At 46.8% G+C, this 24,422-nt stretch overlaps 2 protein-coding genes across 5 annotated transcripts in view; one reads left to right on the top strand and one right to left on the bottom strand.

Moving 5' to 3' along the window:
* The window catches only part of ncf2 (neutrophil cytosolic factor 2), a 67,277-nt gene that overhangs the window by 21,876 nt on the left and 20,979 nt on the right, over window positions 1-24,422 (bottom strand). Inside the window, exons 6-10 of the mRNA XM_070887122.1 lie at window positions 22,706-22,765; window positions 13,019-13,062; window positions 11,955-12,096; window positions 3,155-3,202; window positions 2,436-2,511 (exon numbers count right to left, since the gene is read on the bottom strand). Of these exons, the coding sequence (XP_070743223.1) occupies window positions 2,436-2,511; window positions 3,155-3,202; window positions 11,955-12,096; window positions 13,019-13,062; window positions 22,706-22,765 (370 nt within the window). The remainder of the gene's footprint in view (window positions 1-2,435; window positions 2,512-3,154; window positions 3,203-11,954; window positions 12,097-13,018; window positions 13,063-22,705; window positions 22,766-24,422) is intronic.
* LOC139268639 (nmrA-like family domain-containing protein 1) overlaps window positions 4,384-24,422 on the top strand; it is a 147,828-nt gene continuing 127,789 nt past the window's right edge. For 3 of the 4 annotated variants that reach the window (XM_070887124.1, XM_070887125.1, XM_070887123.1), the window contains exon 1: window positions 4,384-4,471. The gene's annotated coding sequence lies outside the window, so the exon portion shown is untranslated. Of the gene's footprint in view, window positions 4,472-12,603; window positions 12,656-24,422 lie in introns of those variants that run through there. The other variant, XM_070887126.1, reaches the window with a different exon arrangement.

Genomic DNA, 24,422 nt, shown 5'->3' with positions numbered 1-24,422 from the left:
ATGCAGGTACAGCAGGCGGTTAAGAAAGCAAATGGCATGTTGGCCTTCATAGCGAGGGGATTTGAGTACAGGGGCAGGGAGGTGTTACTACAGTTGTACAGGGCCTTGGTGAGGCCCCACCTAGAATATTGTGTACAGTTTTGGTCTCCTAACTTGAGGAAGGACATTCTTGCTATTGAGGGAGTGCAGCGAAGGTTCACCAGACTGATTCCCGGGATGGCGGGACTGACATATGAAGAAAGACTGGATCAACTGGGCTTGTATTCACTGGAGTTCAGAAGAATGAGAGGGGATCTCATTGAAACGTTTAAAATTCTGATGGGTTTAGACAGGTTAGATGCAGGAAGAATGTTCCCAATGTTGGGGAAGTCCAGAACCAGGGGTCACAGTCTAAGGATAAGGGGTAAACCATTTAGGACCGAGATGAGGAGAAACTTCTTCACCCAGAGAGTGGTGAACCTGTGGAATTCTCTACCACAGGAAGTTGTTGAGACCAATTCACTAAATATATTCAAAAAGGAGTTAGATGTAGTCCTTACTACTAGGGGGATCAATGGGTATGGCGAGAAAGCAGGAATGGGGTACTGAAGTTGCATGTTCAGCCATGAACTCATTGAATGGCGGTGCAGGCTCGAAGGGCTGAATGGCCTACTCCGGCACCTATTTTGTATGTTCTTCTATGTTTTTTTCTAACTAACAGAAAACGAGAGTCGGGATAAATGGGTCATTTTCCGGTTGGCAAACGGTAATTAGTGGGGTGTCACAGGGATCGGTGCTGGGGCCTCAACTATTTACAATCTATATTAATGACTTGGATGAAGAGACCGAGTGTAATGTAGCCAAATTTGCTGATGATACAAAGATGGGTGGGAGAGTAAATTGTGAGGAGACACAAAAAATCTGCAAAGGGATATGGACAGGCTAATTGAGTTGGCAAACATTTGGCAGCTGGAGTATAATGTGGGAAAGTGTGAGATTATCCACTTCGGCAGAAATTTTTTTTAAATTATTATTTCAATGGAGAGAAGTTACAAAATGCTGCAGTACAGAGGGACCTGGGGGTCCTTGTGCATGAAACACAAAAAGTTAGTATGCAAGTACAGCAAGTAATCAGGAAGGCAAATGGAATATTGGCCTTTATTGCAAAGGAGATGGAATATAAAAGCAGAGACGTTCTGCTGCAACTGTACATGATATTGGTGAGGCCACACCTCGAGTACTGTGTACAGTTTTGGTCTCCTTATTTAAGGAAGGATATACTTGCATTGGAGGCAATTCAGGGAAGGTTCACTAGGTTGACTCCTGAGATGAAGGGGTTGACTTATGAAGAAAGGTTGAATAGGTTGTGCCTATACATTGGTGTTTAGAAGAATGAGAGGTGATCTTATTGAAACATATAAGATACTGAGGGGACTTGACAAGGTAGATGCAGAGAGGATGTTTCCCCTCATGGGGGTATCTAGAACTAGGGGGCATCGTTTCAGAATAAGGAGCTGCCCATTTAACTGAGATGAGGAGGAATTTCTTCACTCAGAGGGTTGTAAATCTGTGGAATTCTCTACCTCCGAGAGCTGTGGAGGCTGGGCCATTGAATATATTTAACGTGGAGATAGACAGATTTTTGAACTATAAGGGAGTGAAGGGTTATGGGGAGTGGGCAAGGAAGTGGAGCTGAGCCCAAGATCAGATCAGCCATGATCTTATTGAATAGCGGAGCAGGCTTGAGGGGCCAACTGGCCTACTCCTGATCCTATTTCTTATGTTCTTATGAGACGGGATTAAGAAGACGGTTTTCAGTAGAGAAAAGAAGCCGGGGTTTACCTTTGCATTCCAGAATGATCCTGGAATAGTGAGCATTTTGGCAGACGAGAGCAGGAGCCGATAATGCTTTATGTGGTCCGGCCTGATCTGCCGGTGAATGGCTAAACCAGTTGTCCACCATATCCGTTCAAATCTGCATCCCTTGGGCTTAAGGAAGTGAAGCTGAGGGTTGTAGCAGGTGGAAAGCTAGGGTGAGAGAGAGTAATGGTGTTAATGGGCATCAAAGGTGGTGGTGAGGGTGTGAGTGAGCAGATCAGTTGCTGGCGAAATGTCGTGGTGAATGGAGGGCTAGACAGTTGGGATTTTGAATGCGAGTTAGGAGAGTTTTTTCCAGGAATGGACACAGAAGTAGGGTTGGGAGGGGGAAGGGGGGGATATGGGTAGAGAACAAAACAAATAAGTGGTCAGAGATGGAGATTGACAACAGCAAGACTGAGACCTGTGCTCCCATACTGCCATCAGTCTTTGTTTGAGTACACTGAACCTCACAGCTTTAATTTCTTGAAAGGCTTTTGGCCATTTTGCTTTTCATATCTGACATAAATTGTTGTGTGTCTATAACTTTCTAGCTAGTGTAGTTACAGTCACACTGGTGAGACTGTGAAAGTCCTTACCTGCCGCACTGCCTGGTCTTTCAGGGGCTGTTGTCCTGGGTGGTGCTGGAATATCAGGAGGGGGAGAACTTTCACCCTAATCAAGAAACACACATGTTCATGTTCTTTGTACATGAGCTGAATAGGGCTTTCATCTCAAATACATTACAAAAAGAATCACAAAAAGCAGTATTTTTAAATTAAATTCTGTACAAATATAAAATCAGATGATGCTGGGGTTTGCACCTTATTGGTGCAAATATCACTGGGTGTCCTTCTAGTACCTGCACTGTGGACCATAATATTCCAGTTGTAGGAAGTGAAGACATTAGACACTGCTTGGACTGTGTCTCTTGCTGGTCATTCACAGACCACCACTGATGGTAGTCAGGGCACAATGTGCACCTCTCCTGAATGGGAATAGGCTATTTGGTCAAAGAAGGAGGGAGGGGGGCAGAATGGCAGCACAGCCACACTCATGCACTGCCAACAAGGGTCATTGGCTAGTAATCGGGATTGGGCATGTGGGCTGGTTTTCCGTTACCTAAGCACTGAATCCAATTATAGAGCCCCAATCAGTGCCTGGAACGAAATCAGCATGGAGCGGAGACTGAATACACGTTCCTGATCAGTGTGGCCATCAGGGGAGCTTCTCAAAATCAAATCAAATGGAAAGTTTTATTTTCTACATCAAGCAGAATAAGGCTTTTCCCTTATAGACACATCACTCAGTGCTTTACCTTTTTGGGTTCCAGTGGCTCCAGGTAATTGTAGGGAACTAACCCAGTCTAGCAAATGAGAGGAAACACAGTTAGGAAATATCTATAACCACTCATTAAAGATACTAAACTAAACCAAAATGGAGTTTTACAATAACAGTCAGAAAGATATTTTAAAATTAAGTTTTACATAAAATGTAATAAAAAAAGCAGAAAAAGTGCCATAACAAATCCAAGGAATTGCATACTAGTAATTTTATACAAGTTGAACTCAAGAGTTATAGAAGAGTAAGTTGAGTGCTAAAGGGAGGGGCAGGGCAGGGTTTGTTGTGTTATAGTTCTATTGACAGTTGAGCTGCTGTGTTAACAAACACATCTTGTTGCAGTGATCTGTGACTGTACTGTGCCCAGCACCATTCATCAGTCACATGACAAGTTTAGCACAGTGTAGTAGCTAACCTTAAACCATTCGATAGTCCTGGAACTCAAGCTTCACAATGCAAAGACCCAAATTGGGTTGCAGATTGTGGGTGAATGGATTGAGACAGAGCCAGCCTCAGTTAAGGTGAGTTTTGGTAGTTCTCAGTCAGACCACTAGATGGAGCAGTGTACAGAGGAAGAGGAACAGAAACAGAAAACATAGCCAATCTATATGGCAATGATTGTTTCCGATACACCAGAAGCTGACAGTGGTGTGGAAATCCCGGCCCCTCTGGGCCCGTATGAAGTTTCTACGGACCCGGGAAGGCATCGGAAAAGCCGGTTTTCAGCGCGCAATGCGCATGCGCTGCAAACCGGCTTTTTCGATTTGTCAAGTTTCTGGCTTGGCAGATCTCGCACATATTGGGAACGAGAACATTTGCAAGGCAAGATTGCGGGATTTATGTATATCTTGCCCAGTAAATGTCCTCAAACCTCTTGCGCCTGATAAAAACAGGCGTAAGAGTTTAAAACATATCAAAAACATGATTAAAATAAAAAATTTTAAAAGATATTTATGTTAAAACCCTGCCCACTCAGGTAATTTTATTTTAAACCATAATTAAAACCTTTTTTTTTAAATGGGCAAATTTAAAAAAAAAACATTTCTATCAACTTTAATTTCTATAGTGTATTTATGAGTTGTTTGTTAAAATGTTTTATGTGGTGTTTGGTGGTGTTTCTCATTCATAGTAATAATAGGAGTTTCAGACTTACGAAACTCCTATTACTATGAATGAGAAAACACTTTACCGTGATTGGGTGTCCAGGCCCATGTGACTCCTGCGTGAACACGTTCCGTTGCACAAGAAGAGGAGGCCTCGAGTCCGGGATCTCTGGTGGACATTCGACCAAAAGGTAGGTGCGCATCCTCACTCATATTTTTAGTCGAACGTCCGCAGGAAGAAGAAACGGATTTCTGAGCCAGTAGCTCCTCTTCCTTCAGCAGGTGATTTTCAGCCCTGTAAAGCTCTACTGTGCAGGCCCATTGCAACAAGTCCCCCACTTTCTTCTCATAGGAGCCTCTTCAGCTGCAGGTCAGGTAGGGTTGCCAACTCTGGCTGGAGACATTCCTGAAGGTTTGATCATGTGATATTCTGACCACATGATACATGATCATGTGATGTCTGATCACATGACTTGTGCTCACAACATCTACAAGTGTTATTGCATTGGCTCCCCTGTAACAGTATTTTTCCTCATGGTTTTGCATATTCCAAGAACCAGGAGGTCATCTGTGAGTAGGCAAAGAGGGGAAGCCTAGGAATTGCCCCCCATTTCTGAGCCCTCACAAACGCCAAGAGCCCTCTGAACGCTGAAGCCTGTGGTTCCGGACTCTCCAGCTTCCTGCAGTTGGTCGCGGCTCTCCACAGGTGACCTCACCGAGCCAGTGACATCACGAAGTGGGGGCGGAGAGGTATACACTGTGGCGAGAAATTTAATTGCTGAATTCCGGGAAACTCCTGGTCATTCCGGAAGGGTTGGGAACCTGAGATCAGTGGTACTCAGTGTCTCTGGAAACAAGGACTGACACGATTGACCCCAATGAGCATTCCACTGAGTAGTCCACTGATTGGAATCTGACTGCTAAAGGAGAAGATAACAGTGCAGTTCCACAATGAACAAGAAGTCATTACTGCTAGAGCAGTCAGTTAAATAAAGTTATTTAAAAAGTATATCTATTTCATTAAAGAATAAAAAAAGGATTTTTAGCAGAGACGCTGGTGACACAAGCCTCAGTGTACCTGCTCTCTGTCCATCAGGTAGGTGGAATCAGTCTGTTCAGAAGCCAGTGTTTGCTGAATGTGATGGAAGAATCTATGGGAACCCTTTCAGTAAGAACTCTTGGTCTACAGGGCTGTAGTAATACCCGCCCTCCTGTATGGATCAGAGGCATGGACGATGTACAGAAGACACCTCAAGTCGCTGGAGATATATCACCAACAATGTTTCCGCAAGATCCTTCAAATCCCCTGGGAGGACAGGCGCACCAATATTAGCGTCCTCGTCCAGGCCAACATCCCCAGCATTGAAGCACTGACCACACTCGATCAGCTTCGCTGGGCAGGCCACATAGATCGCATGCCAGATATGAGGTTCCCTAAGCAATTGCTCTATGCGGAGCTCCTTCACGGCAAACGAGTCAAAGGTGAGCAGCAGAAATGTTACAAGGACACCCTCAAAGCCTCCCTGGTAAAGTACAACATCACCACTGACACCTGGGAGTCCCTGGTCAAAGACCGCCCTAAATGGAGAAAGTGCATCCGGGAGGGCGTTGAGCTCTTCTAAGCTCAACGGCGTGAGCGTGAAGAGGTCAGGCGCAGGCAGCAGAAGGAGCGTGCAGCAAATCAGTCCCACCACACCCCACCCCCCCTTCCCCCGACGAATGTCTATCCCACCTGTGACAGGGTCTGTGGCTCTCACATTGAACTGTTCAGCCACCAAAGGACTCGCTTTCGGAGTAGAAGTAAGTCTTCCTCGATTCCGAGGGACTGCTATGATAATTTCTGTTCAAGCGTCCCCTATTTCGGTGTGGACCTCACACTCACTCACACACTGTAGTCACAAGGAGCTGGGTCACAATGTAGTGTATTTTTTCCATTTTATAACTATTTTATTTCCCTTCTGCCTGAACTCTGAGGGCCAGCTGGGCGAAAACCTCTGCTGTTTAGACTTTGTATCTCGCCAGTTCAGGGCACTGAAAGTTGCCGATGTTGTTTTTGTTATATATGTGGAATTGTATTTACTCTGTACAGCCACCAGAGGGCTCATTCCCCGGAGTCCCAAGTGATCCCATAATCCCTTGGGAGCACAGGTATTTAAGAAGGCTTCACAGGTTGGAGAGGCACTCTGGAGACCTGCAATAAAACACTGCAGTCACATTTTACTTTGAGCTCACAGTGTTCAGTCTGACTCTTTCTCAATACACTACAACTGGCGACAAGATACAGATAGCGAACCCAAAGATGCAGAGAACAGTGGTCATCCTGGAGAAATTTTCAGAGGGAGATGATTGGGAAACTTTTGTGGAGCGACTCGACCAATACTTTGTGGCCAGCGAGCTAGATGGGGAAGAGAGTGTTGCCAAACGCAGAGCGATCCTCCTCACCGTCTGTGGGGCACCAACGTATGGCCTCATGAAGAATCTGCTCACTCCAGCGAAACCCACGGAGAAATCGTACGACGATTTGTGCACACTGGTCCGAGAGCATTTGAACCCGAAGGAAAGCGTTCTGAAGGCCAGGAAGTGGCGAGTTATGTCGCCGAGCTAAGACACCTTGCAGGACATTGCGATTTTGAAGGACATTTGGAGCACATGCTCAGAGACTTTTTCGTACTTGGCATTGGCCACGAAACCATACTTCGCAAACTTTTGACTGTAGAGACCCCAACCTTGAGTAAGGCCATAGCGATAGCCCAGGCGTTCATTGCCACCAGTGACAATACGAAGCAAATCTCTCAGCACACAAGCGCTGCTACAAGTACTGTGAACAAAGTGATGTTGTTTTCGAATCATAACGTACAGGGCAGGTCACACATATCTGCAGCTACATGTCCGTTGTTTTCGAATCGTAACGTACAGGGCAGGTCACACATATCTGCAGCTACATGTCCACAGATGTCTCAGAGTCCACCATCAAGGGTGATGAATGCAAGGCCATTAACACCTTGTTGGCGCTGCGGGGGTGATCATCGTTTCAATTCATGCTGATTCAATGAATACATTTGCAAGGGCTGTGGAACAATGGGACACCTCCAATGAGTGTGCAGGCGAGCTGTTAAACCTGAAAACCACCAGGTTGCAGAGGAGGATCACGACAAAACAGAGCCTCAGATAGAGGAGGCAGAGGTACATGGGGTACACACCATGAATTGTCCCCCGATAATGCTGAATGTTGAACTAAATGGACTCCCGGTTTCAATGGAGCTGGATCCAGTCCATCGTGGGCAAAAATACTTTCGAAAGGTTGTGGTGCAACAAGGCCTCAAGGCCAGTCTTAACTCCAATTTGCAAGAAACTAAGAACTTACACTAAAGAACTGATTCTTGTAATCGGCAGTGCTACCGTAAAGGTCTCCTACGATGGAGCGGTGCACAAGCTACCACTCTGGGTGGTATCGGGCGATGGTCCCAAGCTGCTCGGCAGGAGCTGGCTGGGAAAGATACGCTGGAACTGGGACGACCTCCGAGCGTTATCGCCTGCTGATGATACTGTGTGCGCCAAGGTCTTAAACAAATTTCCTTCGCTGTTCGAACCAGGCATCGGGAAATTCCAAGGAGCAAAAGTGCAGATCCACCTAATTCTGGGGGCGCAACCCATCCATCACAAGGCGAGAGCAGTACCATACATGATGTGAAAGGGTAGAGATCGAGCTCGACCAGCTGCAACGAGAGGGCATCATTTCACCGATCGAGTTCAGCGAGTGGGCCAGTCCTATTGTCCCAGTCCTCAAGGGAGACGGCACCGTCAGAATCTGTGGCGATTACAAAGTAACTATCAATCGTTTCTCCCTGCAGGACGCAGGAACTGGAGGAATCATCGAAGGCCCTCACCTGCATCAACACACACAAAGGTCTTTTTGTTTATAACAGATGTCCATTTGGAATCCGATCAGCGGCGGCGATATTCCAGAGAAACATGGAAAGTTTACTGAAGTCGGTCCCGCACACCGTGGTCTTCCAGAACGACATCTTGGTCACAGGTTGGAACACAGTCAAAGCACCTGCAGAACCTGGAGGAGGTTCTTAGTCGACTCAACCACGTGGGGTTCAGGTTAAAACGCTCGAAGTGCATTTTCCTGGCGCCTGAAGTGGAGTTCCTGGGAAGGAGGATTGCGGCGGACGGTATCAGGCCCACCAACGCGAAGACGGAGGCAATCGAGAATGCACCAAGGCCACAGAACGTGACGGAGTCGTTTCTGGGACTCCTGAACTACTTTGGTAACTTCTTACCGGGTCTCAGCACCCTGTTAGAACCACTACATGTCTTACTACGAAAAGGGGACGAATGGGTTTGGGGCAAAAGCCAAGAAAATGCCTTTGTAATAGCGAGAAAATTGTTATGCTCAAACAAATTGCTTGTGTTGTATTATCCATGTAAGCGTTTGGTACCAGCATGTGATGCGTCATCATATGGCGTCGGGTGTGAATTGCAACAAGCTAATGATTTCGGGAAACTGCAACCGATTACTTATACATCCAGGAGTCTGTCTAAGACCGAGAGAGCCTACAGCATGATTGAAAAAGCACGTTAGCGTGTGTCTATGGGGTAAAGAAAATGCATCAATACCTGCTTGGGCTAAAATTCGAATTGGAAACTGACCATAAGCCACTTATATCCCTGTTTTCCGAGAGTAAAGGGATAAATACCAACGCATCGACCCGCATCCAGAGATGGGCGCTCACATTGTCCGCATACAACTACGCCATCCGCTACAGGCCAGGCACAGAAAACTGCGCCGATGCTCTCAGTAGGTTGCCATTGCCCACCACGGGGGTGGAAATGGCGCAGCCCGCAGATCTAACCATGGTTATGGAAGCATTTGAGAATGAGCAATCACCCATCACTGCCCTGCAGATCAAAACCTGGACAATCCAGGACCGCTTATTATCTCTAGTCAAAAGCTGTGTGCTTCATGAGAACTGGTCCTGTGTCCCAGTGGAAATGCAGGAAGAGATAAAGCCGTTCCAGTGGCGTAAAGATGAAATGTCTATACAGGCAGACTGCCTTCTGTGGGGCAATCGAGTAGTGGTCCCCAAAAAAGGCAGAGATACCTTCATCATTGACCTCCACAGTACCCACCCAGGCATCGTAATGATGAAAGCGATAGCCAGATCCCACGTGTGGTGGCCTGGTATCGATGCGGACTTACTGCGTTCACAGATATAATACATGCTCGCAGCTAAGCAATGTACCCAGGGAGATGTCGTTAAGTTTATGGTCTTGGCCCTCCAAACCGTGGTCTAGGGTACACATCGACTATACAGGTCCATTCTTGGGTAAAATGTTCCTTATGGTTGTTGACGCGTACTCTAAATGGATTGAATGTGAAATAATGTCGGCTAGCACGTCCACTGCCACTACTGAAAGTCTGCGGGCCATGTTTGCCACTCACGGCTTACCCAATGTTCTGGTGAGCGACAACGGGCCATGTTTTACCAGTGCTGAGTTCAAAGAATTCATGACCCGTAATGGAATCAAACATGTCACATCTGCCCCGTTTAAACCAGCATCCAATGGTCAGGCAGAGAGAGCAGTGCAAACCATCAAGCAAGGCTTGAAGAGAGTAACGGAAGGCTCACTGCAGACTCGCCTATCCTGAGTCCTGCTTAGCTACCGCACGAGACCCCACTCACTCACTGGGATCCCACCTGCTGAACTGCTCATGAAAAGGGCACTTAAGACAAGGCTCTCGTTAGTTATAGAAACATAGAAACTAGGTGCAGGAGTAGGCCATTCGGCCCTTCAAGCCCGCACCACCATTCAATGAGTTCATGGCTGAACATACAGCTTCAGTACCCCATTCCTGCTTTCTCGCCATACCCCTTGATCCTCCTAGTAGTAAGGACTATGTCTAACTCCTTTTTGAATATATTTAGTGAATTGGCCTCAACAACTTTCTGTGGTAGAGAATTCCACAGGTTCACCACTCTCTGGGTGAAGAAGTTTCTTCTCATCTCGGTTCACCCTGATCTATATGAACAGGTAGAGAGCAGACGGCTTCAACAAAGTGCATACCATGATAGCGCAAATGTGTCCCGCGAGATTGAAGTCAATGATCCTGTATTTGTATTAAATTATGGACAAGGTCCCAAGTGGCTTCCCGGCACTGTCGTGGCCAAAGAGGGGAGCAGGGTGTTTCAGGTCAAACTTTCAAATGGACTCATTCACCGGAAACACTTGGACCAAATCAAACTCAGATTCACGGATTACCCTGAGCAACCCACCTTGGACCCTACCTTTTTTGATCCCCCAACATACGCACCAGTGGCAACCGGCACCACGGTTGACCACGAAGCAGAACCCATCATCCACAGCAGCCCTGCAGGGCCCAACACACCAGGCAGCCCAGCAAGGCCAGCTGCACAGCAGCCCAGCGAGGGCCTAACAAATGATTCAGCAACACCAGCTTTCACACCGAGACGATCAACCAGGGCAAGAAGGGCCACAGATCGACTCACATTGTAAATAGTTAGACTATTGACTTTGGGGGGGAATGTTGTTATATATGTGGTCTTGCATTTACTCTGTACAGCCACCAGAGGGCTTGTTCCCCGGAGTCCCAAGGGATCCCATAATCCCTTGGGAGTACAGGTATTTAAGAAGGCTTCACAGGTTGGAGAGGCACTCTGGAGACCTGCAATAAAAGACTAAGGTCAAACTTTACTTTGAGCTCACTCTTTCTCCATACACTACAGTTTTAATCTCACCTCACCACTTCTCACAGTGTGGACAAGACGGCCCACTCTGCGAGTGGAGGTGTAGCCCATGGTGGTTAGAAACATAGAAAATAGGTGCAGGAGTAGGCCATTCGGCCCTTCGAGCCTGCACCACCATTCAATATGATCATGGCTGATCATTCACCTCAGTACCCCTTTCCTGCTTTCTCTCCATACCCCTTGATCCCTTTAGCCATAAGGGCCATTTCTAACTCCCTTTTGAATATATCCAATGATCTGACATCAACGACTCTCTGCAGCAGGGAATTCCACAGGTTAATAACTCTGGGCTCGGCTAGGCTCGGAGGTATAGCGCTGCCTCCGACCAACAGGCTGCCAAAGATAAATAACCTTTACAGTGTCAAGCATTTGGTTCAACTTCTGGGTTTTTTTCTGATTTACCCATTATTATTGGGACTTAATGCAGACAAGGCAGGCATGTTAAAAGTCCTCATAGGTAGCACAAACCTATTGTATGGATTGTAGCTCTGTGTTCATTTTTTAAGGAACGCCCACCCCACATGGAATTAGGTATTTCATGTACCGATGATTATAATGCACATTCCAGCAGGTTACATAAGAACATAAGAAATAGGAGCAGGAGTAGGCCATATGGCCCCTCGAGCCTGCTCCGCCATTTTATATGATCTTGGCTGATCCGATCATGGACTCAGGTCCACTTCCCTGCCCACTCCCCTTAACCCCTTATTCCCTTATCGGTTAAGAAACTGTCTATCTCTGGTTGCTTTGAATGTCACCAGATCTCTGTCCATTATAGAACCTACCAAAACATTATTGCGATAAGATTATCTGGAATCTGTAACCTGTGCTATTATTCAGTCACCCACCGATTTGCTTAAGCAATACTCTGGTGGATGAGCGCTATTCAGTTAGAACTTGCCTCGTTGTTGAGCATGACTGTGGCCCAGTTGTCCTGTCCTTTCTTCAGCAGGAAGACTATATTTCCCGACTGCACTTCCAGCTCCATTTCATTATTTCGGATGAAGTTAAACAACACCCGGTGAGGTTCGCCCTGCAGTGTCCTGCAAGGAAAAATAAATGTTGTAAAATCTTGTCAACCCACTTTATGTTGATTTTATATCTATTTTCAATGTAGAATATCACAGCAGTAGTCCACATCATAATCATTTTTAGACAGCCTATCCAGACAGACTACTTTTAATGCCATTGAACACGTGCCTTCCAGTGCTGTGGCACTATATGTCAACTTCCAATGCATTGCTTTATTTTGATATTTAATAAACTCTAAGCTATACGCTGAGAGGTAGAAATCTGTCTCAAGGAGGCAGATGATTAAACCTGCAGCAAGAGGCTAAATCGATGAACTTTCAAAAATGAGCCGTATAATTGGCTAGTTAGGAATGGTTTCAGAGGTTATGGGGATAGAACGGAACTGTGGTATTCAAATTTCTCCACAGAACACATTTACCTCTGCTGCTGGAGATGGGGCAAGGGGAACCCAGTGGGCAGGGCTGTGGTGCAGATGTGAGGATGGGTGATTATTCAGGAGTATTGCTTTCTTACCTTTCAGGATCGAGGAGTATTCTACAGAGCTTTCCCTTGGGAGATTCAATGGATGAGGTAGAGTTCACAAAGGGACAGATTGTACATGATCTGTGCAGGGTGCAGGGCGCGAATGACAAAGAATGTAACAGCGCAGCTAGAGTGTAAATCTGTAAAGAATAGTGGTGACTTGAAGCCAGTAATATAGCCTCACCACCTCTGCTCAGCACCGGCAGTAAGTGTTCGACATTCTGTGAAACTTACTTCTTGCAGTTTATATTACCATCAGAACAATGCGATTGGCTCCGCAACTCACTGCAGCCACATATTATACACATATGTACGTACATACATACACACACACAACTCTTAATTGCCGTGAACTAACCAGCGAACAAGCCTAGACTCTGGGCGGAGTAGAAACAAGTAGGTGCCACTTACTTGAATTTTTCTGGAGCTTTTCTTTGAGGAACAGGTTCTGGTGCCTATCAATTAAATTGAAATAATATATCCGGATAAATTGTTGGAAAGCACCACATTTTACACTGAATAAAAGGAACGGCCCAAGTTGCATTACAGATACAGAGGATGTACATTAGTTTACTGAAGAAAACCAGAGTGATACGTCCTGTGTAACTCACGATATATCACTTTGTCTTTAAGACTCCAAGGTTTCAATGGTTAGTTGCACTGTATTGTGGAGTATTGACTTATGCAAACTCATCATCATAGGCAGTCCCTCGGAATCGAGGAAGACTTGCTTCCACTCTTAACATGAGTTCTTAGGTGGCTGTACAGTCCAATACGAGAACCACAGCCTCTGTCACAGGTGTTGAAGGAAGGGGTGGGTGGGACTGGTTTGCCGCACGCTCCTTCCGCTGCCTGTGCTTGATTTCTGCATGCTCTCGGCGACGAGACTCAAGGAGCTCAGCGCCCTCCCAGATGCGCTTTCCCTACATAGGGCGGTCTTTGGCCAGGGTTCCCAGGTGTCAGTGGGAATGTCACACTTTATCAGGGAGGCTTTGAGGGTGTCCTTGTAACGTTTCCGCTGCCCACCTTTGGCTCATTTGAGGTGGATGAGTTCCGAGCAGAGCACTTGTTTTGGTAGTCTCGTGTCTAGTGTCATGTGTTTAACTGTCATTGAACCCATGTATAAACTGACCTAAGTTGTACACTGTGAGAACATTGAACACTAGGTGGTGAACTTGTGGGAGACACTATTAACCTGGTCTTTCAGGTATAAAAGGGGAAGCTCCACCCACCTTCATCACTTCAGTGCTGGCTAATAAAGGTTACTGGTCACAGAGTGACCTTCTCTCAAGTATGGGCCTCGTGTGCATTTGTACCGTATAGTAAGGACATATTATTGGCGACGAGAAACTGGGATTTAAACCACGTGAGCATGGCCACTAGCAGCACAGACGAGAGGTACTGTGTTGGTGATGATTGGGACGATTTTATTGAGAGACTACAGCAAAGTTTCGTCACTAAGGAATGGCTGGGACAGGATTCGGCCGACAAACGCAGGGCTCATCTCCTGACGGTTTGTGGATCCAGAATGTACTCCCTGATGAAGGACCTTCTAGCGCCAGAGAAGCCGGCGGACAAGACTTTTGAAGAGCTCAGTAAGTTGATCGGGGAACACGTTAAACCGGCGAGCAGCATGCACATGGCGAGACACCGGTTTTACACGTACCGGCGGTGAGAAGGGCAAAGCGTTCCAGACTTCGTGGCAGACCTCCGGAGACCTGCGAGCTCTATGTAAGTTCCCAGATGCATGCAGAGCGGAGATGCTGTGAGACTTTTTTATTGAAGGCATCAGGCACGCTGGGGTCTTCAGGAAACTGATTGAGACCAAAGACTTGACCCTGGAAACGGCGGCTTTGATGGCCCAGACATTTATCTCAGGGGAGGAAGAGACCAGAATGATGTTTGACAAAAATCTTGGTTTAAATGCAGCAAATGGACAGGGAGTCAACATTGTTAAAGCGGCATATAGTTCTCCAGGCAGACAGGGGCAATCGGACATGCCCGAGCATGTAGTCGAATCCAAAGGGGGAATTCAACAGAGACAATGGCTAGCTGAACGGCGATTCATGCCATCGCAAGGGACAATGCGGCCAGTAATGGGGCCATCAACACCTGTTAATGGTGTGCTTAAAAACAGTTACACAGACAGTCAGAGATGATCGACTGGTAATGGACCTTTTGTTTCCAATAATGGCTCACGTTGGAGGTGTGGAGGCAAACACACAGCCAGAGCTTGCAGGTATCAGCAATACACCTGCAGAAATTGCATGTTAGCGGTCACTTGGCACATATGTGCAGGAAGCCTGCAGCCAGGTTGATGTACGAGGAGGACGGGGACGATGTAAGCCCCACGAGGTGAAATGGACTCTGGGGGACATCGCTGGAAGCTGAAGTTCAGTGAGTTCATGTTGAGCATATATACAGTTCATACACCAGGACGCCACCGATAATGATGAAAGTGCTCCTCAATGGCATCCCAGTATCAATGGAGCTAGACACAGGGGCCAGCCAGTCCCTGATGAGTATCAAACAGTTCAACAAGTTGTGGGCGTCCAAGGACAGGAGGCCGAAATTATTGGCAATTGATGCACAGCTACGGACATACACAAAGAAGATCATTCCGGTGCTAGGCAGCGCCACGGTAGTTGTGACCCACAAAGATTCGGAGAACAGATTGCCACTCTGGATTGTTCCGGGGGACGGTCCCGCACTACTGGGGAAGAGTTGGCTTGCTGTCATGAACTGGAAATGGGGCGCTGTCAATGCAATTTCTTCTGTGGAGCGAATATCATGCTCACAGGTCCTGGGAAAATTTGACTCATTATTTCAACCCGGCATTGGCACTTTCATGGGGACCAAGGTAGTGATTCACATAAACCCGGTCGCCAGGCCAGTGCCATACGTGATGTGGGAAAAGATAGAAGGCAAATTGGACCACCTGCTGAGTGAAGGCATCATCTCGCCAGTCGAATTCAGTGACTGGGCGAGCCCGATTGTGCCGGTGCTCAAGGCGGATGGGTCGGTCAAGATATGGGCTACCGAGAGTGGAGGACCTCTTCGCGACGCTATCCAGTGGCAAACTTTTTTCAAAATTGGACCTAACCTCAGCTTACATGACCCAGGAGCTGGCGAGTGAGTCGAAGAACCTGACTACCATCACGACACACAAGGGGTTGTTTGAGTACAACAGATGTCCATTTGGGATTCGCTCAGCCGCCGCGATCTTTCAACGCAATATGGAAAGCCTCCTCAAGTCGATTCCAAGGATGGTGGTTTTTCAAGACGACATCCTCATCACAGGTTACGATACTGAAGAACACCTCCACAACCTGGAGGAGGTTCTACGCAGACTGGACCGGTAGGTCCACGACTGAAAAAGGAGAAGTGCGTCTTCCTAACTTCAGAGGTAGAATTCCTGGGGATGAGGATAGCAGCAGATGGGATCAGACCCACTGCATCCAAAACAGAAGCGATCCAGAGAGCACCCAGACCCCGTAACACAATGGAGCTGTGTTTGTTCCTGGGGCTCCTGAACTATTTTGGTAACTTTCTTCCCAAATTGAGCAGGCTGTTAGAGCCGCTACACGTGCTCCTATGCAAAGGTCGCGAATGGTTCTGGGGGAACAGCCGGGAAAGGGCTTTTGATAGAGCACGCAATTTGTTATGTTCCAACAACCTGTTAACGCTATATGACCCATGTAAGAAACTTGTTTTAACGTGCGACGCATCGTCCTATGGTGTCGGGTGTGTGTTGCAGCATGTTAATGCCAAGGGTCAGTTACAGCCGGTAGCTTATGCCTCCAGAAGTCTGTCCCAGGCAGAACAGGGCTACGGGATGGTAGAAAAGGAAGCGCTTGCATGTGTATATGCTGTAAAAAAAAATGCACCAGTACCTGTTCGGCAGGAAATTTGAGTTGGAGACAGAACACAAACCCCTAACGTCCCTTTTGGCCGACAACAAGGCCATAAATGCAAATGCATCGGTCCGCATACAGAGGTGGGCACTCACTTTAGCCGCCTATGACTATACAATTTGGCACAGACCGGGCACTGAAAACTGCGCCGATGCACTCAGCAGCCACCACCGAGGGGGCAACCGAGCATGCTGCTGAGATGGTCATGGCTGTGGGAGCTTTCGAAAGCAAAGGATCATCCTTGACAGCCCGTCAGATCAAAGTCTGGACAAATAGAGACCCGCTACTGTCTTTAGTCAATAAATGTGTCCTGAATGGGGACTGGGCAGCCATGTATGGGGCATGCCCTGAGGAATTCAAACCATTTCACAGGCGCAAGGATGAACTCTCAATTCAGGCCGATTGTCTACTATGGGGAAACCGAGTAATCATGTCCCAGATGGGCAGAGAAATGTTCCATCAGAGAACTCCATAATGAGCACCCGGGCATTGTCATGATGAAGGCAATTGCCAGGTCACACGTTTGGTGGCCAGGGATAGTTGCAGACCTGGAACTTTGTGTTCACAGGTGCAACATGTGCGCCCAGCTGGGCAATGCATCCAGGGAAGCCCCCCTTAGCCCTTGGTCCTGGCCCGCCAAACCATGGTCACGCATCCATGTGGACTACGCAGGGTCCTTTCATAGGAAAAATGTTTTTGGTTGTAGTAGACACCTACTCCAAATGGATCGCGTGTGACATTCTCAATTCAAGCCACGGTAGTCTACGGGCAATGTTCGCCGCCCACGTCTTGGTCAGTGACAATGGCCTGTGCTTTACAAGCATTGAATTCCAGGACTTCATGGCAGGAAATGGTATCAACCATGTCGGAACGGCACCGTTCAAGCCAGCCTCAAACGGCCAGGTGGAACGAGCAGTGCAGATAATCAAACAGGGGATGCTCAGAATCCAAGGGGGTTCCCTACAAAGCCGCTTATCACACCCCCCGTTGGCCAATAGATCCCGACCACACTCACTCACAGGGGTCCTACCCGCAGAGCTGCTAATGAAAAGGACGCTCAAAACCAGGTTATCCCTTATACACCCCACCATGAAAGAAATTGTTGAGAGCAGCCGCCAGTCACAATGTGACTACCATGACGGGAATGCGAGGGCGCGATGTATTGATGTCAATGACCCTGTCTTTGTTCTCAACTACGCTGCAGGGCCTAAATGGCTCACAGGCACTGTGATTGCTAAAGAGGGGAATAGGATTCTGGTCGTTAAACTTACCAGTGGACAAATCTGCCGCAAACACGTGGATCAAACAAAAAGGAGGTTCAGCAACCCCATAGAAGAAGCAGAGGAAGAACACAATGTAGAGTTCACTCCACCACAGGTGACCGAACACCGGAACCAAAGGGAGGAGAGCCCAGTCACTGTGGGCAGTCCGGACAGGCCTGAGGCACTGCAAACAGCAGACACTCAGGCCAGCGCTCAACAACCGGAGCCCCAACTCAGGCGCTCTACAAGGGAGCGTAAACCACCAGAGAGACTTAACCTGTGATCCCAATAAAACTTTGGGGGGGAGGTGATGTCATGTATTTAACGGTCATTGAACCCATGTATAAACTGACCTAAGTTGTACACTGTGAGAACATTGACCACTAGGTGGTGAACTTGTGGGAGACACTCCTAACCTGGTCTTTCAGGTATAAAAGGGGAAGCACCACCCACCTTCATCACTTCAGTGCTGGGAAATAAAGGTTATTGGTCACAGAGTGACCTTCTCTCAAGTATGGGCCTCGTGTGCATTTGTACTGTATAGTAAGGACATATCATCTGGCATGCGAACTATGTGGCCTGCGCAGCAGAGCTGATCAAGTGTGGTCAGTGCTTCAATGCTGGGGATGTTGGCTTGGATAAGGATTCTAATGTCGGTGCGTCTGTCCTCCCAGGAGATTTGTAGAATCTTGCGGAGACATCATTGGTGGTATTTCTCCAGCGACTTGAGGTGTCCACATCTCTGAGCCATACAGGAGGGCGGATATTACTGCGGCCCTGTAGACCATGAGCTTGGTGACAGTTTTGAGAGCCTGGTCTTCAAACACTCTTTTCCTCAGGCAGCCGAAGGCTGCACTGGCGCACTGGAGAAGGTGTTGGATCTCATCATCAATGCCTGCTCTTGTTGATAGGAGGCTCCCGAGATATGGGAAGTGGTCCACGTTGTCCAGGGCCACACCATGGATCGTGATATCTAAGGGGCAGTGCTGTGCGGTGAGGACAGGCTGGTGGATGACCTTTCTCTTACTGATGTTTAGCGTAAGACCCATGCTTTCATACGCCTCAGTAAATACGTCGACTATGTCCTGGAGTTCAGCCTCTGTTTGCGTCATCCATGTACTGTAGCTCGATGACAGAGTTTGGGGTGGTCTTGGACCTGGCCTGGAGATGGCGCAGGTTGAACAGCTTCCCACTGGTTCTGTAGTTTAGTTCCACTCCAGCGTGGAGCTTGTCAATGGTGAGGTGGAGCATGGCAGCGAGGAAGATTGAGAAGAGGGTTGGGGCGATGACGCACCTCTGTTTGACCCCGATCCGGAAGAACTGCATCAATACCCTATCTGGGCTAAATGATCTCATCGAGGACAGTAGTAGAGCATCACAACTGGCATCATTGTCCCTAAGCTAGAGATGGAGAGAGAGAAAAAATAATCAGCCAGGGTTTCCATTCATGATTACTATTGATTGAGTGTTTGAAAAGTCCATGTGTGTGGCCTATTGATCGATTCATGAAAAGTCCACGTGTATGGCTATTGAACTGGGCTTCGCTGTGATGGATTCCATGGATGAATAGACACTCATGAGCCAGACTCACACACAAAAAATGATAAACTTGCACCACTGCTTCATGTTGAACTGCGCTCCCCCATGAGCCACTACCATCAGGAATAGAAAGGGAAGGCGAAAATTATTTGTATATTTTTACTAGACCCTGCCTTTCTTAGGCCTCAATTTTGGCCGAGCCCGTTTGTTGGTGCACTTACCAGAGTTGCACCGCTTATTTATGTGCCGAGATGCGCCGGTAAAAAATGTTGCAACTTTGGCCGCTGCCTGGCCTCTTCACTGCAGTCATGCAGCGTGGCCAGTGGATTTGGGGGGCGGAGCCAGCGTTCTGCACCGAAAACTGTGCCGGGACGTCTGCACATGCACAGTGGATAGTGGTGATGTCCGCGCATGCGCAGTAGCGCGGGAAGTTGGCAATGGGCCCCGATGTTTGCCAGGTAGCTCGCTCCCTCCCTTCCTTCCCCCCTGCCTCTCCATTGATTTTCAGCCGGTTAGTTCCATCACTCCTGCCCCTAGCCCAGGCTGAGTGGCCTCCCGGTGCGTTGTCCCGCCCTAGCCCAAGCCGAGTGGCCTCCCACACCGGCTCACTGCCTTCCCGGGCAGAGTGCAGAAAGCTGCATTGCATTTTGAAGATGAAGGTAGAAAGTTAATTTTTTATTTCTTCTTATTTTAACTGTGTGAAAGAAGGATGGCTGTTCCCTAAAGCTTGGTTGGTTTAGGTCCTCTCTGCTTCCCGCCCCTATCCCAGGCCGAATGATCTCTGATGTACCTACCTGTGCTGATTTCTTTAACTCTCCGCAAGGATTTTCTGAAGAGGCCACATACGCTGGCCTAGGTAGAAATGGAGCAACTATTAGCTGGCCAAAGTTGCCTAAATGGGCAGAACTGGTGTAGGTGGCTGGTAACGCCACCCCCCTTTGAGAAAAAAAAGAATTACCTAAAATAATCGTAACTAGCTCAGTTACGCTGATGCAAATTGATTGGGGAAAATGGGGATTTTTAAGTTAAGCCAGAAAAACCAAGTTACTCCCAAAAAAATGGAGCAACTCCTGGCCAAAATTGAGCCCATAGTGATTTGAAACCAGATAAAATGGTTGTATTCTTTTGAAGGTTGGACAGTGTGTGATCTAATATATGATTGGTGCAGTTTCTTTGGGCTGTGGGTCTCGGTGCATGTCAATGCATCAAGTTCATAGAAATGGGCTGTGAGGGAGAAATTCAATATAATAGGCATCAGAAACCAGCAGGCATAAGTTGGCACAGATGGTCAAGTGTTTCACAGGCATGTAGAGAATGAAAGGAAATCAACATAGGAGGAAAAAGCAAGAATTAGAAATGCAAGCAGTTGTTAGACACTTATTTATAGTGAAAGCATACTTTTACAAACAACATATAGAAAATGATCATTTTATCTTGGCCAATAAAAGTGACACAGAAATTATTATTTTTTTTAAGTACTAATACTTCTACTTAATCTTGTTACAAAATAAATATGCCAAACATATGCTTCCAAATGACTATATAACGCTGCAAACTAAATAGAAATAATTTAAAATTAAATGTCACTTCTTGCTGTAGATATCGGCTCAGATTTTCCCGTCAGAATAACGGTGAGGCTAATGGCAGTCGCACTTATTTATGTATAAATGGTACAGCAACTTCAGGCAAGGGGTAGATGTGTGGTTAAACTCAAAAATTCCATAAGTTGATATCTGAGTCATGCCGCTCCGCCATTAGCTTTGGGAAAACTGCATCTCACTGTCTGGCTCACCACTGAAATGCATTGAATGGCGTGAAATTGCTGTAGGAAGACAGGAAGGCAGAAGAGAGAGAGACCCGGGGGAGGGGGAAAGAGAGGGACACAGTGGGGGAAGGAGAGAGAGGGGAGGGGAGAGAGAGAGAGAGAGACACGGGGGGGGGGAAAGAGAGAGACACGGGTGGGGGGGGGGAAAGAGAGAGTGGAAGCGGGAGGGGAGAGGGGGAATTCAGGGAAGACAGATCACGTTCTTCCAACTCCCTTTACACCACACCCAATTTCTTGGAACGCTCGGTGCATGTGTTACAAGGAACATTGTTGGAGTGGATGAAATCCAGAAGTCACGACACTGTCACTATTCACTTCATACCCAATAAATCTGTTAACAATCCATGATCCACACACAATGCCCCATCTATGGTGGCTGGAGGGGCGGGGGGGAGGGGGTGGTAAGGGACTTTGGCTGGGGGAGGCAGCACTTATGCTGAGGTAAGGGACTTCAGCTGGAACTTGGTGGCTTTTGGGGAGACCTATCCTCTGTGGCTTCTGAAATCAAAATGGATCGAATTACAATTTGCAAATTCACTCAGAACTTGTGCTGGGCAGTTCCAGTTACACATTCCAAGAAACTTCAGGGTGTGGCTTATCCTCCAAGGGGACCAATCAGCAATAGGTCATGTGCTAATGGAGAGCCAATCAGAGACAAGGCGGACATTTTGGCAGTACAAATAAACATATCCTATTTGCGCAGTAGATATGAACTAAACTCATTACAGAAAGTTAAGTCTTGTCTATTCCAGTCTAAGTACTCTCTTTAACGACGTGATAAATGTTAATCCAATCCACTTCTCTGGCACTAAAAATGAACTATTGTGGAGGGTGGGTCTCATTCCTTCAGATTTTAATTGTTGGAGATTTAAATTTTTTTTTAAATGTTTCAATACATTGTCTTTTTTCTCTCTCTTTTAATCCAATCTTTTTTCCCTCTCTTTATTTCTCTTTCTGTGCCTGATTGGACATTGAATTCACCCACTCTAATTTACATTTCCTTCTCAGTCCTTATACTGTTGATGTCGCAATCCTTCAACCTGATTGGTTAAGGAGATACACGGTTGCTTGCCCTATTCATTAGGTCCCAGATGCCCAGTTTCCCTTGCTGTGACGTTATCTGCTCACACTTTCAGCAACATCCTATGTATAAAATCAATCTAAATGGGCAAGGTAAGTCTAACTAATGGCCGATGCCATTAGATTCACTCATACAGTAAAATCGCGCTCGTGATTCCATTTTGAGGGATCAGAGTTAGGTAATGTTAAGCCGGTTCTGTTTATTATCAGGCCCATGACTAAAAGAATTTCTGACGGGGCAAAAAGGGGTAGGTTCTCGGTGCAACCAGGTCCGGCCCCAAATTCATAACAGTCCACCCAGACTGTACAGTTCATTCGGCATCAGAACAAAGGAATTTCGGGGCCCATGTTTCCAACAAAAGTAACTTTTGCATCAAGTCGACACTCTCTAAACCAGAGATTAATTAAACTTAATACCTTGTTGTCTCAGCCATATGTTAATTGTTTTTTTTAAACAATCTTATAAAATGAAATGTACCAGAGGTTGCAGGGGAGCGAAGCCAGAGAATGCATCTTTGTCAATGATCGATGCTACCACCTGGAATGCAAGCAAAAAGACAGCAGCTGGAATCAGTCTTTAATCTCTGGGTGAATGTTCTGTCTCATCAGCAGTCTGCACAATGCTGACTTAGTTCTGAACTACAATATCATTCTCGAAGATAACCCATTTAACACTAAAACACACAGCAAACACAAAGTTCATTCATAAAAGACTTGTATTGAAGACGTATTGTACAATGAGAAAGCACAGTGAAGAACCAGGCTCGGTCACCATAGTGCTGGTCTGCACAGCGGGGGTCATTTTGACACGGGTGATAGTATGACACGGGTGATAGTATAACACGGGTGATAGTGAATGGGCAGCCCGTTTTACATTACTCACCATTTTTATTTTGATTGAAATCAACAGAAACAAAAATGGTTAGTGATGTATGACAGGGTGTTGAGTCACTATCACCTGTTTTACACTATCACACGAAGTCTCATTTACCCCAGTAACATTCTGGTCTCAGCCATTGGTGGAAGATGGCCAGTGGCGGCCAGGCAACTGTTGGAGAACCACTGGAGCACAGAAGGGGGCCATCGGCTCACAGTGCCTGTGTCAGCTCTTCGCTCGAGCAATCCAAACCTAATCCCATCGCCCCAGCTCTCCCCCAACCACCCTATATCTTTCTCTGCTTCAAATGTTGATCCAATTTCCCCCAAAAAGATGCAAAGGTCATTCATTCGATCCATTTAAGACAGAAATGAGGAAGAATTTCTTCTCTCAGAGGGCCGTGAATCTTTGGAATTCTCTACCCCAGAGAGCTGTGAAGGCTGGGTCATTGAATATATTTAAGGTGGAGATAGACAGATTCTTGAACAATAGGGCATCAAGGGTTATGGGGAGCGGGCAGAAAAGTGGAGTTGAGGCCAGGATTAGATTAGCCATGATCTTATTGAATGGCGGAGCAAGCTCGAGGGGCCAAATGGCCGACTCCTGCTCCTATTTCTTATGTTCTTAAGTACAAGAACAACATTGGCAGAGGCATAAAAGCAGGTCAACTGTCACATTCTCTGCAGGGTAAGTGAAGCATGAACTACAAAAACAGGAGTTAAAAATGCTTGATTCTGTATTCAATATTTAGCTTTGAAAAAAATGAAAGAAAATCATGTTGAAGAGGTTATGTTGCACAATGTCTACTCCCCGAATATTACCACCTGTCCAATTTTATGTTGTCATCCCTCCAGGTGTTCAGCAGCTGTCCAGAAATATCTAAACCATAAATGGAACAAAAACATCTATTTTTCAAATAAAAGTCAATATTTTACTTTTGTTTCTTGTGATGTGGATCCATTAATTATTAAGGCTCATGGTTTTTCATCAGCAGCAGAGCAAGCCTTAGAACTGAGGCCATGATCCCACCCCCTCCCTGTCCATCCCAAACTCGGTCTAGTTTTGAACTTGGCACAAGATGGTACCTCTATTTACAAAAGGGGTTCTCAGGCCTTACTCTTTTTGGACGAGACCACAAATATCCCATTTCTTTGTAATTTCCCAAAGAGTTTACAACCATATCTGTGTTTGTGCAGTGCAGCTCCTGGTCAGCAGCAGTGCACACGACATTCACAGCAGCGGGCTGGAGCTCTGCTGAGCAAGTCGCTCGACGATGATATTCACAGAGGTTTGATGCTCAAAATCATTCCGAGTACTG

Source organism: Pristiophorus japonicus, chromosome 8, assembly GCF_044704955.1.
Source record: "Pristiophorus japonicus isolate sPriJap1 chromosome 8, sPriJap1.hap1, whole genome shotgun sequence".
Taxonomy (NCBI): Eukaryota; Metazoa; Chordata; class Chondrichthyes; family Pristiophoridae; genus Pristiophorus; species Pristiophorus japonicus.
This window is presented reverse-complemented; position numbering and strand designations above follow the sequence as displayed.